Here is a 12,154-nt window from a genome sequence, read left to right as displayed (position 1 = left end):
ATAGTACAGCTGTCTAACCACAGTCAAAGAAGAATCCTTAAGGGAATGAGGGTATTTCATTTTGGAGTTCCACTGAAATAAGATTAATAGTCACTCAAAACTCTGAGTCAGCCCGCAAACTGTGCCCGTAATGAGCAGAACAGTAAACCCAGCAGGGTTCAGAAGATTCACACTACCTCTCACCTTCCTGAGAGGATGGTGATTCACCCCAGAGGCAGAGAACAAACTCTTCTTAGTGAGGGATCATGTGGTGACAATTTTTTTTTTTTCCATGAAACAAGTGCTATAACCTACCAGGAGCACCAAAATAGCACTATGTACATGGTGACAGTAATATTGCTAATGCTTTTTTATGTCTTTGTTGTATGTTCTAGCAAGTTTGTGGCTATTAAGTAAAATGGGAGTGACTGGATCTGAAGGCACAGGAAAGTGCAGGTCGTGATACACCAAACCAACATTAAAGAACCAAATGAAACAAGCAAACTGTGTTGTCGCCTTGTGTCACCTGCGTCTAGGCCAAAAAATGTGCTTGAACACACCACATAGTCTGCAGGCAATGACCAACTAGCACGTATGTTCTGCGTTTGCAAGAGAGGAAATAACTCTATACAAGCAAGTGGCAGTAGTCTATATTTGTGACCCTGGACCACAAAACCAGTCATAAGGGTCAATTTTGTGAAACTGAGATTTTACATCATCTGAAAGGTAAATAAATTAAGTTTCCATTGATGTATGGTTTGTTAGGATAGGACAATATTTGGTCGAGATTCGACTATTTGAAAATCTGGAATCTGAGGGTGCAAAAAATCTATATATTGTGAAAATCGCCTTTAAAGCCATCTAAACGAAGTCCTTAGCAATGCAAGTTTTCTTATATTTATGGCAGGAAATTTACAAAATATCTACATGGAACATGATCTTTAGTTGATATCCTAATGATTTTTGGCATAAATAAAAATTGATAATTTTGACCCATACAATATATTTTTGGCTATTGCTACAAATATACCCGTGCTACTTATGGCTGGTTTTGTGGTCCAGGGTCACATTTGTCATTCAAAAAGGGAAGCTAAAACTAGTACTGCGGATATACAAACTGAAAGCAAAGCAGGTTTGCTTACTATTTTTAAAATGAATCATGCTTATCAGTTGGTCTTAACTTTATACATTCCAGTCAGCCATGTCATTATAAAATATTTGCGCATTGGAATGCTCAGATGTAAAATGAAATCAGTCTCTGTATTCATTCTTGGCTTTGTCGTTTGCATGCTTTCATTACTTTTGCTATTCTTTTCATGTAATGGTTGACTAAGCTGAACAGCCAATCAGAGTGAACTGAGCTGAGAGACGTTCAACTATAGCCCAAAACTGGCCGACGACCATCTGTCAGCTTGGTGTGTCACTTCCTTAAGTGTTTAGTAGATAAACCTTCTGTAAGCTTGTGTCATTTTTCATGTTAAAAAAAACCTTCAACTGTCAGTTCTCTATATAGTTGAAGCCAGTTTCATACTTAAGAAAGGTAATTGAGATCTTAAGACTGACTTTATATTTCACATCTTTGACTATATATATCCTACAATGTGAATTATTTTTATTTTAAACTCACAATAACCTTTTATATTTTTACTCTGAGGAAACAAGCTGCCATTTAAAATGGAAAATTTATTTGAAATTAATTGGTATCCATTCATAGCCTGACACAGTAATATAAGCTCAAATAATGGCATCAATTTAGGGTGGGACTATCCGTTTGGTTGACCAGAACCATACTTTTTAAAATTCTGTTTAGTGAGAATAGCACACTTCATGACACACACCTCAGGATCATTATCTGCAAACACACACGCATAGAAAACAAGCACACCATTTCATCTTGATGACACTGATGATTTGTAATTCACACTGTATGTGACACACTGCCGGAACAGATGAGAAATCGCTTTAAAAACAATAAAAGAAGCACTATAGAGTAAAACTATTACTCTACTATCTTTCCATTACAACTCGAGTTGTATTGCAAAACTCACCAAGATGGTGGTGACTACATAGGTCCTGTTTTGCAGTCCGAACGTCTCATTGAGCATGTTGATGTAAGTAGATGTGCTCACGTATTTCTCACGTTGGTTCCAGTAGCCCACCTGCAGGCAGAAGAGAGGAATATCACAGCAGTGCACAGGAATTTCAGAGCCACTATTTTTAGAATGTTAAATATTCATATTGACGGCTTAAGAGGAGCTGTAATCACTTGAAATGCATACGCGGCTCTTTAAGCCTGCCTGTGACTAACACTTCTTTCGCTTTCATCACAGCCAGTGCTGAAGTTTCAGGTACAACCTCAGGTTAATCATTCCGAATCAAATTTAAGTCAGGAAAATGTCGAGCATGATCTGTTTTCTAAAATTTCAAGCGAGAAGTCAGAATGTACGATTATTGGGATGCGCTGGTAAGCATGGACTCCATATGTGTGCAAGCAGGGGAAAAAAACACTTCGATTTACTTTCTTGGGTCCGCTTGGGCCAAATTCCATCACACTGACGGTGAAGTTGGTGCGATGTCCTTTTTCATTAAACTGAACATGTCCTGTAAGACCTTCAAACTGCACCTACAGAGAGAATCACACATAATCAGATTGCTCATCGTTTCATTTTCATCATTCATGTAGAACGTCACTGGGTGTGAAACCTAATTTACATTTTTGCACAGGAAGCCAAATGATACTTATGCTGGGGCTACATGATTAACTGAAATAAAACTGAAATCATTATTGCTTAGTGTGATTATCACAATGGCTGCTATTTATTTAAATAAATATATGTACAGCATCTTAAGTGCAGCACTGTGTTCCTTTACACGCAAGCAGCTCATGATCCTGCATTTTCAGCGTCTCAAAGGGGCAGTAAATGCTGCTCCACATGATTTCATTGTTGCATTTGGGACACTCATAACATGAATTAGGGAATTTTGTTCCCAAACTTGTAATGAAAAGCACTTATAAACTGGCTGTTGCAAACTCAAGAGAAGTTTAAAGGGCACAGCAAACCTGGAGCTTTAAAAAATAAATTGCACTTAGCTTTCTCCCTATATTGTGCAGCCCTAACTTTGCATGAAGAAAAATGCCATTTTTAAAAGCTGAAAAGCCAGTTCTAGGTAGTCAAATTGGCTCTGCACCAGCCCCTAAAACCTTTTTGTCTTGAACAGAAACTTAATTTTAAAAAAGAAATGCCCAATAAGAAGTTACGAAGCCCAATCAACTGATCAGCAACCTCTTAATATGTATGCAGTGCTGCACAGAGCTGTTTTCAGTTTGTCTGAATGTATTTACAATCAACATCTATATGATTGCTAAGAATTTCATCAGATAATGGATGAAACAAAAGCAGTTTGTGATTGCATAAAGAGGCTGAATCAAATTACTTTGGATATTAAGATGACCCTGATGTGCTATGTTTGTTTGTGGGCAGGTTATATAGTAACAGTGCATTATTTCCTCGTTTGACTTCCAAGTCAGTAAAACATACAAGCCAGTTCTGAGGTCTGCAGTTCTTCTGACAAAGTAAGAGCTCTGCCGTGAGAACCAGCATTCTTCTGCTGTAAAAAAGTGGCTGGTTACCTGCTGTAGGGCTCTCTGAATATCGATGCCCTGGCCCCAGGGTGCGGGAGGGTTAGCCAGACACTCTCCTGCATTCCCCCTGCGAGAGATATCAATGCGTTGCTTCCTCAGGTTCTGGAAAGCAGTGGCCATGACAGTCACCCCGTCATATGTGAGCGCTCCAGTGTACTGAGATGTTCCACAGACACGTCCCAAATGAAAAAGGGAAAAGGACAAAATAATTTATTCACAACCTTTGGCTTTCACTTGCCCTGCTGAAAAGACCAGCATAGAGGGTCACCAGCATACACTGATGTGTTTCATAGCTAGTTTAAGTAGCAAGATTTAATTCACCTCTTTATTAACCAGCCAGGATCAAAATGGAAATTCAAGGTCTTTTCAACAGGGCACACACCTTTTTAAGTCTATCATGAGAGCATTTCAAATCATTTTTTTATTACTAAGACGTTTCTTTACCTTGAGCCTCCTTTTGGGACTTTTCAAGTCTTTACTGTCAAACTCCAGCCAGTCCTGTATTGTCCTGCTGACAGTAGGGTTTGTGTAGTTCATGAGCTGGAAGCCTGTCACATTGGCACCTCCCTTTCTGAAATCTGTGAGATTAAGATCCAGAAATCCCTGAAGGCAAACACATCAAAATCTATATTTATTCAAACATCTTTCAACCTTGCATTGATACACAGATCAATGTTTAAGTTTCAGGACTTTGTGTTCTCTAATGCAGAAAGGAAAAAGCAATTGCAATCATTTTTAATATCATAATTATGTCAGGAAATGCTTTCAGGGTAATAAAATGAGTTAAAAATCTATTACAGTTTCTATTGCAGCAATAAAGTAAATTTAAAAGAAAATAGTATTCAGTCAAATAAAACACAATATAGACCCAAACTCAAATTCAGAACACTTTGACTAAATCTTAGAAAATACCCATAAGAAACCAAGGTTTATGGCACAGTTATGGTTAGAGCTGTCAATATAATGTGGTTACATGAGAGTCAGTGTTAGAGCTAATGATACAGTGATATGCATAGATATACACAGATATGCATGCTGGGTAAATATCACAGGATCTGTGTGATAACAGCTAATTGTATCTGTGTTTATGTGTACGTTTGCTTATCTGGGTGGCCGACCCATGTGGTGATGAACCCCAGGGGACTTTATCACACAAAGTGTTGCATCCTTGCTGCTTTCATCATAACTGGTTATGGGATGACATATTTTTTCATCTTGGCTGAATTGGATTATGTACTTGGAGTCTTTTTTGGAGGATTTTCTTCTCTACCCATCACAGAACCCAATTATACATTTACAATGCTTCCTGCGAAGTCACAGTTCAGTGTTGTATTCCAGTTTCTTTAGTCGGCCAATTATATATATATTATTTTGTAACATGAAGTTATTAAAAAAATAGAAACTAGAAAACTGAAAATAAGAAACTTAAAAAATAAAATATTAATAAAACATTCTAATGTACCATAGTCCTGACATAAGTACCACAGGGACGATCTGAAAAGTATGGTCATAGAGTGAAAATTAAATAATAATAAATAAATTCTAAATACATTTTTGATTCAAAATCATTTTTAAAGTTAAATTGGCAATGCTTCTTGTGTCACAGTCCATAAGTGTAGTATTATTAGTATGTTTTCTGAGCATAGGAAGCCAATAAAAAAAATAATATGTAAAATAAAAATAAAATTAAATAAAAAATGAAAAGTGACATATCATTTACCCAGTAGTCTTAACTGATTTGCTGAAGGGTGGATGTGTTATAATGGTTGCTACACCCCTTCCATACACTCCCACTCACAAGGATGCAAAAAAAAGGTATCTAATGCCTTCCAGAAAGGGTACAAATGCTAATTCTGTCAGCTAAGAGGGTAATCTGCAATCTGTCTGCATTGTGTCACATTTAAAAGCATGCACACTCCCCAGTCACACAGAAAAAGAGGGAAAAAGTATCCATGCAATGTAAAACACCACCATCAATTTGTCTGAGCGTTCCCTTGCGATTCCAGTCAATGTTCAAGAGGTTAACCGACAATACATCTTAAGTAGCCTCAAGGCTCATAGTTCATTCATGCAGACCAAAGAGGGCTGAAGGATACAGGATGCTTCACTTACCAGGTTTGCTAGTATGTAATGGTAGTTCTTCAAGTTCTTTTTTTGTGCCGCAATCTGAAAGACAAATGCAACACACATAAGAGCATAAAAGCACAACCCTCTCTCTTTCGCCGCAGCTAATGGCAGGCCTCTTTCATTAGACACCAATTAAAGTATAATTTTTAGCCTGACTCTCTAAATAGCGATGAATAGGTCCCATCATTCAGCACTTAATTGCACACCCTCCCAAGCGCACTGAGTGTGGAATATCTGTGATCAGAAGGGGCAGTCGGAACTACACGAGATGGAAGGGAGGAAAGAAGGATTTGGCATCTGTCACCATAGGAAGTCCAATTATAGGACTTAATGACTACATGTGCATGAAGACCGCAGGAACACCTGTGAACAGCAGCAAGTCTCTGGAAGCACACCGTCAGGGTTAATTGTATCGGATGCTGATTTCTGATCATTGGGTTTGGCACTGATTTCTTTGAGATCTTGTCTGGATGGGGAACGGTGAGAAAAGTAATTGCTGGTGTGCTTATAGGAGGAACTCGTTTCTCAAATCATTCTGCGAAAGACATGGCATAACTTTAAAGTGTACTGAAAAATGATCTGCTATCCAAGAAGACATGTAATGTTCCATAATGAAGTCAACATAAAATTTATAAAAATGAAGGCAGATGTCCCAGAGCAACTTATTTATAGGCTATTAAGTTAAAAGAATACACTGTGAATTATTATTATTTTTTGACAATACTTGGAATCCCTTTAGAAACTAAGAAATTAATTGGGAAAACTGTAGATAAATGTTTAATAAAGGTTAACAAAGCCTTTATGTATAAATGTATTATAAAGGTACTGAGAATGTACGTTGTTATGCATTATATCATTTCATAAATAACTGTAACCAATGTTAAAATGCATTATAAAATTTGAAGATTTGTTTGTTATGTGTTTTAATGCATTATACTTTCTAAAGGTGTAACAATGAATAGATAAGAATTGTAATGCATTACACAGGTGGTTACAATTATTCAGGAGATCATACATTGCATTATAAGGTCCATTATAAAGAATAATTAATGCATTAAAACTACTTTTATAATGCATTATATTTAAAGGCTTTAAGTTTTACCAAGACTTATGTGTGTGTTAAGACTGTAGTATTTTAAATGTAAAAAATAATTAAGTGTTTTGCTACAGTTCTAATTGTTAAGACTCCAAAGTTTCCACCCTTTTGAATGATGAATTTCCATCACATCTGCTTGTGGCATTTGCCAGTTCCTTGATTACTAACTAAATAATGAATATTATTTTAGTGAAGGTTATTTTAGTGGGAAGGATTTCAATTTGTTTGTTGGTAATGAATTTATAAGACTTGAGTGTAAATGTAAATAAGCATACAAATGGAGAGATTGATGGTCATGCTTGCTTGAGGGAGGACTTTACTTTACAAAAGCCCCTATCTTGCCAGAATCTAGCAAAACTAATTTTTTATATTATTTGTTATATAATTTTAAATTAGAATGTATAAATATAGGCCTGGAAATCAGAATGTATGACTACTGGAATACTTAGCTTAATACTTTCAGCTCTGCATAACACATTTTCCAATACATTCCACTTAATTCCACATATTTTCCCTCAAAATTGATGCAGAAAATGTGAACATTTTGTCTGGGCCAACCACCTGGCTATGGGTTCACAAAGTAAAATAGTAAAATACATGCACTACGCACACAGTATAAAAATTAAGCGTGTTCTTAATCATAGTAACGTTTGAAGCATTCACCAAGTTTAAGATGGAGTTGAGTCTCTCTAGCTCACAGTCCAGAATGATCCTGTACTCCTTCTTATTATCCAGATCTTGGATGGTTTTCAAGAATGCTGCTTCTGTCAGGGTGTCAAAGTTTATGGATGTCACCTGCCAGGTCTTCTCAGCAGCAGTGTCCAAGATCTTTTGCAGCACCGTCAGTCCTTCAACAACAACAAAAAAGTCATAGTAAGAAACCTCATCTGGATATAATTGAACATTCATAATAGGCAGCTGCTTGCATGGATACACATTTGTTTCAGCACAATATGTTGAAGCATCTGTACCTCCTAAAAAACATCAGCATTTTAAGACCGTGATGCAGCTCACTATAGTGATGTACTGTAACATTCTGGGAAGTAAAGTCTTGATTTGAAAAAAACCCACATGCTCTATTGAGTCACGTACTCCTGAGGAGAAGCTCTGTCTCCACATTCAGCAGGGGGTCTCCGCTGTTCTGCTCCAGCTCTGATCAACATCTGCTTTCATTTCACTTAGAATCTCCTGCTAAGAATTATGGACAGCTAAACTGAACTTCAAATGTTCCTCTTTTCTTCAGCTTTGGGAAAATTCTGGGTGTTTTTGTAAGGAGGACAAGTTGAGACGCGTTTGAAGTTGTTTAGTCTGGACACATTTTAGAAAAACCTTCAGCAATCATGGTTAAATTAAATATTTGGATATGCAACACATATTTCTTCACTAAACAGTGCTCTTTCATTACTTCTTGCTTGCTTACGTGTGATTCTCAGCATCACATCCTCTTATACGTTCTCTTTTTTTGGTCCTCTGGTGCTTATTATCTTTTCAAAGAAAACAGAACTTCATGTTGAGGAACTGCCTTTTGTAATCCGGTAGATCAAAAGCAACTACCAGCAATTGTATGAACTGTATAGCTATGCTTTTCTAAGAGGAAATTAAATAATGTGATATTAATGGACATTGCTCTGCTGAGAGCCAGCATTTGGATGGCTTGCTGTGAATTTCATTAGAACTGAACAACCTATTTTATTGGACACCTCTCGCCATGCAGAGACACGATGTATGACTAAGCATGCTTCGTTTCAGATCATTTGACTTTTTCTGGTTACCTGCGTGTGATTTGGTCATGTGATGGCTTCTTGCATATGGAGAGGAACTAATAAAAGAAAGAACAGCTGATTGTTCTTCAAACAGGAACTATCTGCCGACACTGACAGCTTGTTTCCTGTGTAGCAGACGCACTGATATAATTAGTTTAATGAAAGATGATTCGCTCCTCAGTAGCATCTGTATTTTAAGGTGAGTGGTTTCTTAGCCTTCCCAGATTTATTGACTACGAATCAAACTGAATTAAGCAAATTCCTCCATTTATATGGCCATTACCTGGGTCAATGACCAATAAAAGTCTTTCAAATAGAGAAAAGGAAAAAATCATTGCATGTGTCAAGCTTTCAGACAAGCTTTTGCATTCATGTTGGTTTGATATGGTTTTGTTAAACATTTATAAAAATTTGAACAAAGCTGGAATTTTTGTGAACATTTACGGCAAAAACATTAAGTAAAAAGTAAATAATACTTGATTAAATGATTACTTAAAAAAATATTGTAATAAATAAATAGTTTAAATAAAAGTTTAATACATATTTTCAAGAGAAATATCACTACATGGCTTGTTTTGGCAGACATGAGTTTTTCAAATATTTACAATATTTAAATTGCGCCAAATGCTGCTTTTTTTCTTAAGAAAGAATGTCATCGTTTTAAAGAATGTCATGCATTTAATGAGATTTCTTTTTCACTTATAAACAAATATTAAAAATGTCAAAATTACTTTAATTCAGAAATGAAAAACGGTGAAATCCATGATTATTCATAAATAAATAAATAAATAATTAGTGTTACGTGTTTGCCCTTCTAGTTTCCTGTTTGCCCTTATTTGGTTTCGTTCCGGTTCTCATTAATTCATTTGTCTAATCATCATTTAGTTCACCTGTGTTTATTAATCATCTCGTTTACTCCTTTGTTTCTTGTTCTTCATAAGCATTCAGTTTTGTTGTAGTCTTTTGTTGTAGTAATTGTAACCTTTGTTTGGAAACGTTCTCTCACATTGCTCTTCATCATTAAAATCTCTTTCGTTAAATTCCCACTTCCTGTATTCCCTGGGGAGACGAACTGTTACAACTAGAACATAAAAAGCTTTTTAAAATGTTTTTAAATGGCTAATGGCTATATTAAATTGCATCAAAATGGTCCTTCAGTAAGAATATTTTTATAAATTTGATTGTCATTAAATGTACCCCTACCAATAAAAACAAGTAGAAAACAAAATGTCACTACATGCCACTGCAGTGTTGATTCAAAATACTACAGCATTTAAAAGAGTCATCAGTTATACAAATTCTGATCAAAAATACTATGCTGTGTTTAAAAAGAGATCTGGGTGGTCATGCAGCACTTAGCAACTTCAAAAGACAATCTCATTCAGTCATTCTGACTGAATTAGGTAAATTCCCTATGATAAGCTTACTGGTCAATATGAAGGACGGATTCTGCAGGCAACAGAATTTTAACTTCAAAGACATCAAATTTCCAATCCAACCAGAGGCAAGTGCCTTCAAAGCAAAAGCTAGATCAATACTGACACCTATAATCACACACATATCAGTGTTTGCGAGCAGCACAAATGCACACAAACACAAACCACCAACCTCCTAATAAAGCCTAACTATGGATTTGCTGGAAAATTAGGCCATGCAAAGTTCAGCAAGTTCAAACTAGCTGGCTCTTTTAAATGGGTCAGGAAAGCGACATAAACTCAAAGAAATTAATCCGAGACAACATAAGACAATTTATGTATTTAAATTAATTGGCATTTGTTGCGAATGCTCGGTTGCACTTTCCGTCATGGATTTGGCTGATAATTGGTGCTGTCATCACAGTTGCTCGTACATTACGACCCAGTCTCCTAGAAGGATGTTTGGTGTTAAAAAAAAAACATGATCCATTTTGCTTCACTGTCAAAATATGTATCAAAATTTGTCCATTTTTGTTAACACAATGTCTTTTGAGAAGCTCTTGCATGATTTTTCCAAATGAGGCAAAAAATGCCTTTGTTTTTGGCAGCGATTCAACTATATCTAGAGATGAGCAGATAGAAACATTATAAATATAGACACTGATCTTGGCCCACTGCATACTATTAGCATAATACGTTAACAATGCATATCATTAACTAAAAACAAGACTACAATCTGGACTGTGGTGTACAAAGAGACTCTTGGGTTCGGTTGTCCACCTAAATACTGCTTTCTGCAGGATATTCATTGAAACTTTTGTCACTATTCTGCATAATTTACATACTACCTGCACATCATTTGAAAGGCTTTCATTTCACATCTCTGTAAAATAACAGATTAAAAGGAGATTTGCTAATAATAGAATGAGTACTTGGATTATTATACAACAGAAGCCAGAATTAGGTTTGTCATTGAAAGAACGGTGAGTCACCGTGCATTCACTGGCATTCATTAAAAGACTGTGTCAGATTGACTTTCGAAACGCCTCTACAGCCTTGGCCACACCAACACTCTACCCTCTCCTTACGCCTGCGTCTCAGCAGCTGTGAAACTGTCTCGTCCCACAGCGCAAACCAGCTTTATCTCCCACCGAGCAGCACTAACCCGCAGATAAGATGGAGGGAGAGACGGACGGTGCGTTCTGTCCGTCTCCCGTTAGTGTTGCCTTGCGCAACTGCGCTGTTGGTGATAAGGCAGGAAAAGGAAAGCAGATGAGTGTAGGGATTGTCTTGGAAGAGCAGAATTGACTTGCTATCACCTGCTCTTGCTGTGCTTCTCCAAATATCTCACGCACAGGAACAAATTGAATTTCCGTCCGTCTCCTTTAGAGTCCAACGCAGTGTGTTTTCATCGCCTTCTTCAACAAAGCCCGGCTGTGTGTTTACAGGCCCTAACTCTATTATCTGGGTCTTTGAGGAGATAGCGCACATGCGCCTGGCTCATCATGCTTCAGCTTGGTAAACATCTGTGTGAGTTGGCAAGGACAGATTTGGGGGGTTGTGATCACTAAACTGCTGCAAGCTCCACAGATGATGCTCGTCCCATCTGCAATGGCTTTGAGATGTCATTTCTGAACACCTGACAAATGGCGCAGTAAACATTTTAGTGTGAGACCAGGTTATCATGGCAGTTTTGCATGGTAGTAAAGAAAACCACATTACCTTGCCTGAAACACAATTTTTGCGAAATGAACATATGCATTAGGGATTTGAAGAGTTCTAAATGTTGGACAATTTTTAACATGACACGTTGCCTTAATATAAAAATGCTGCATGGTAGTTACAAGACTGTTATAAAAAAAATACAATAATAAAAGTCTAGGCTAGCTGAAAAACATTGATGCACATGCAGTAGACTAAGACTTCCAGATGGATATGAACATTTCAAAATATGACAGAACTGGGGATGCATGATATTAAAATTCTTGACAATAACAATAATTATTTATGTTATTATTTATGTTATGTTAAGGATAATGCACCCCAAAAAAATTTAATTACTCACCCTCATGTCATTCCAAACCCATAAGACCTTTGTTTATCTTCAGATCACAAATTAAGATATTTTTGA

The 12,154-nt window shown here is 36.7% G+C and overlaps 1 protein-coding gene across 1 annotated transcript in view; it reads right to left on the bottom strand.

Moving 5' to 3' along the window:
- LOC306862832 (glutamate receptor 1-like) overlaps window positions 1-12,154 on the bottom strand; it is a gene marked incomplete at both ends in the record, with an annotated part of 58,016 nt that overhangs the window by 21,826 nt on the left and 24,036 nt on the right. Inside the window, 6 exons of the mRNA XM_079405847.1 lie at window positions 2,028-2,138; window positions 2,498-2,602; window positions 3,611-3,778; window positions 4,067-4,225; window positions 5,735-5,788; window positions 7,509-7,693. Coding sequence (XP_079261973.1) covers window positions 2,028-2,138; window positions 2,498-2,602; window positions 3,611-3,778; window positions 4,067-4,225; window positions 5,735-5,788; window positions 7,509-7,693 — 782 coding nt within the window. The remainder of the gene's footprint in view (window positions 1-2,027; window positions 2,139-2,497; window positions 2,603-3,610; window positions 3,779-4,066; window positions 4,226-5,734; window positions 5,789-7,508; window positions 7,694-12,154) is intronic.

This window comes from Barbus barbus, assembly GCF_936440315.1.
Source record: "Barbus barbus genome assembly, chromosome: 43".
Taxonomy (NCBI): Eukaryota; Metazoa; Chordata; class Actinopteri; order Cypriniformes; family Cyprinidae; genus Barbus; species Barbus barbus.
This window is presented reverse-complemented; position numbering and strand designations above follow the sequence as displayed.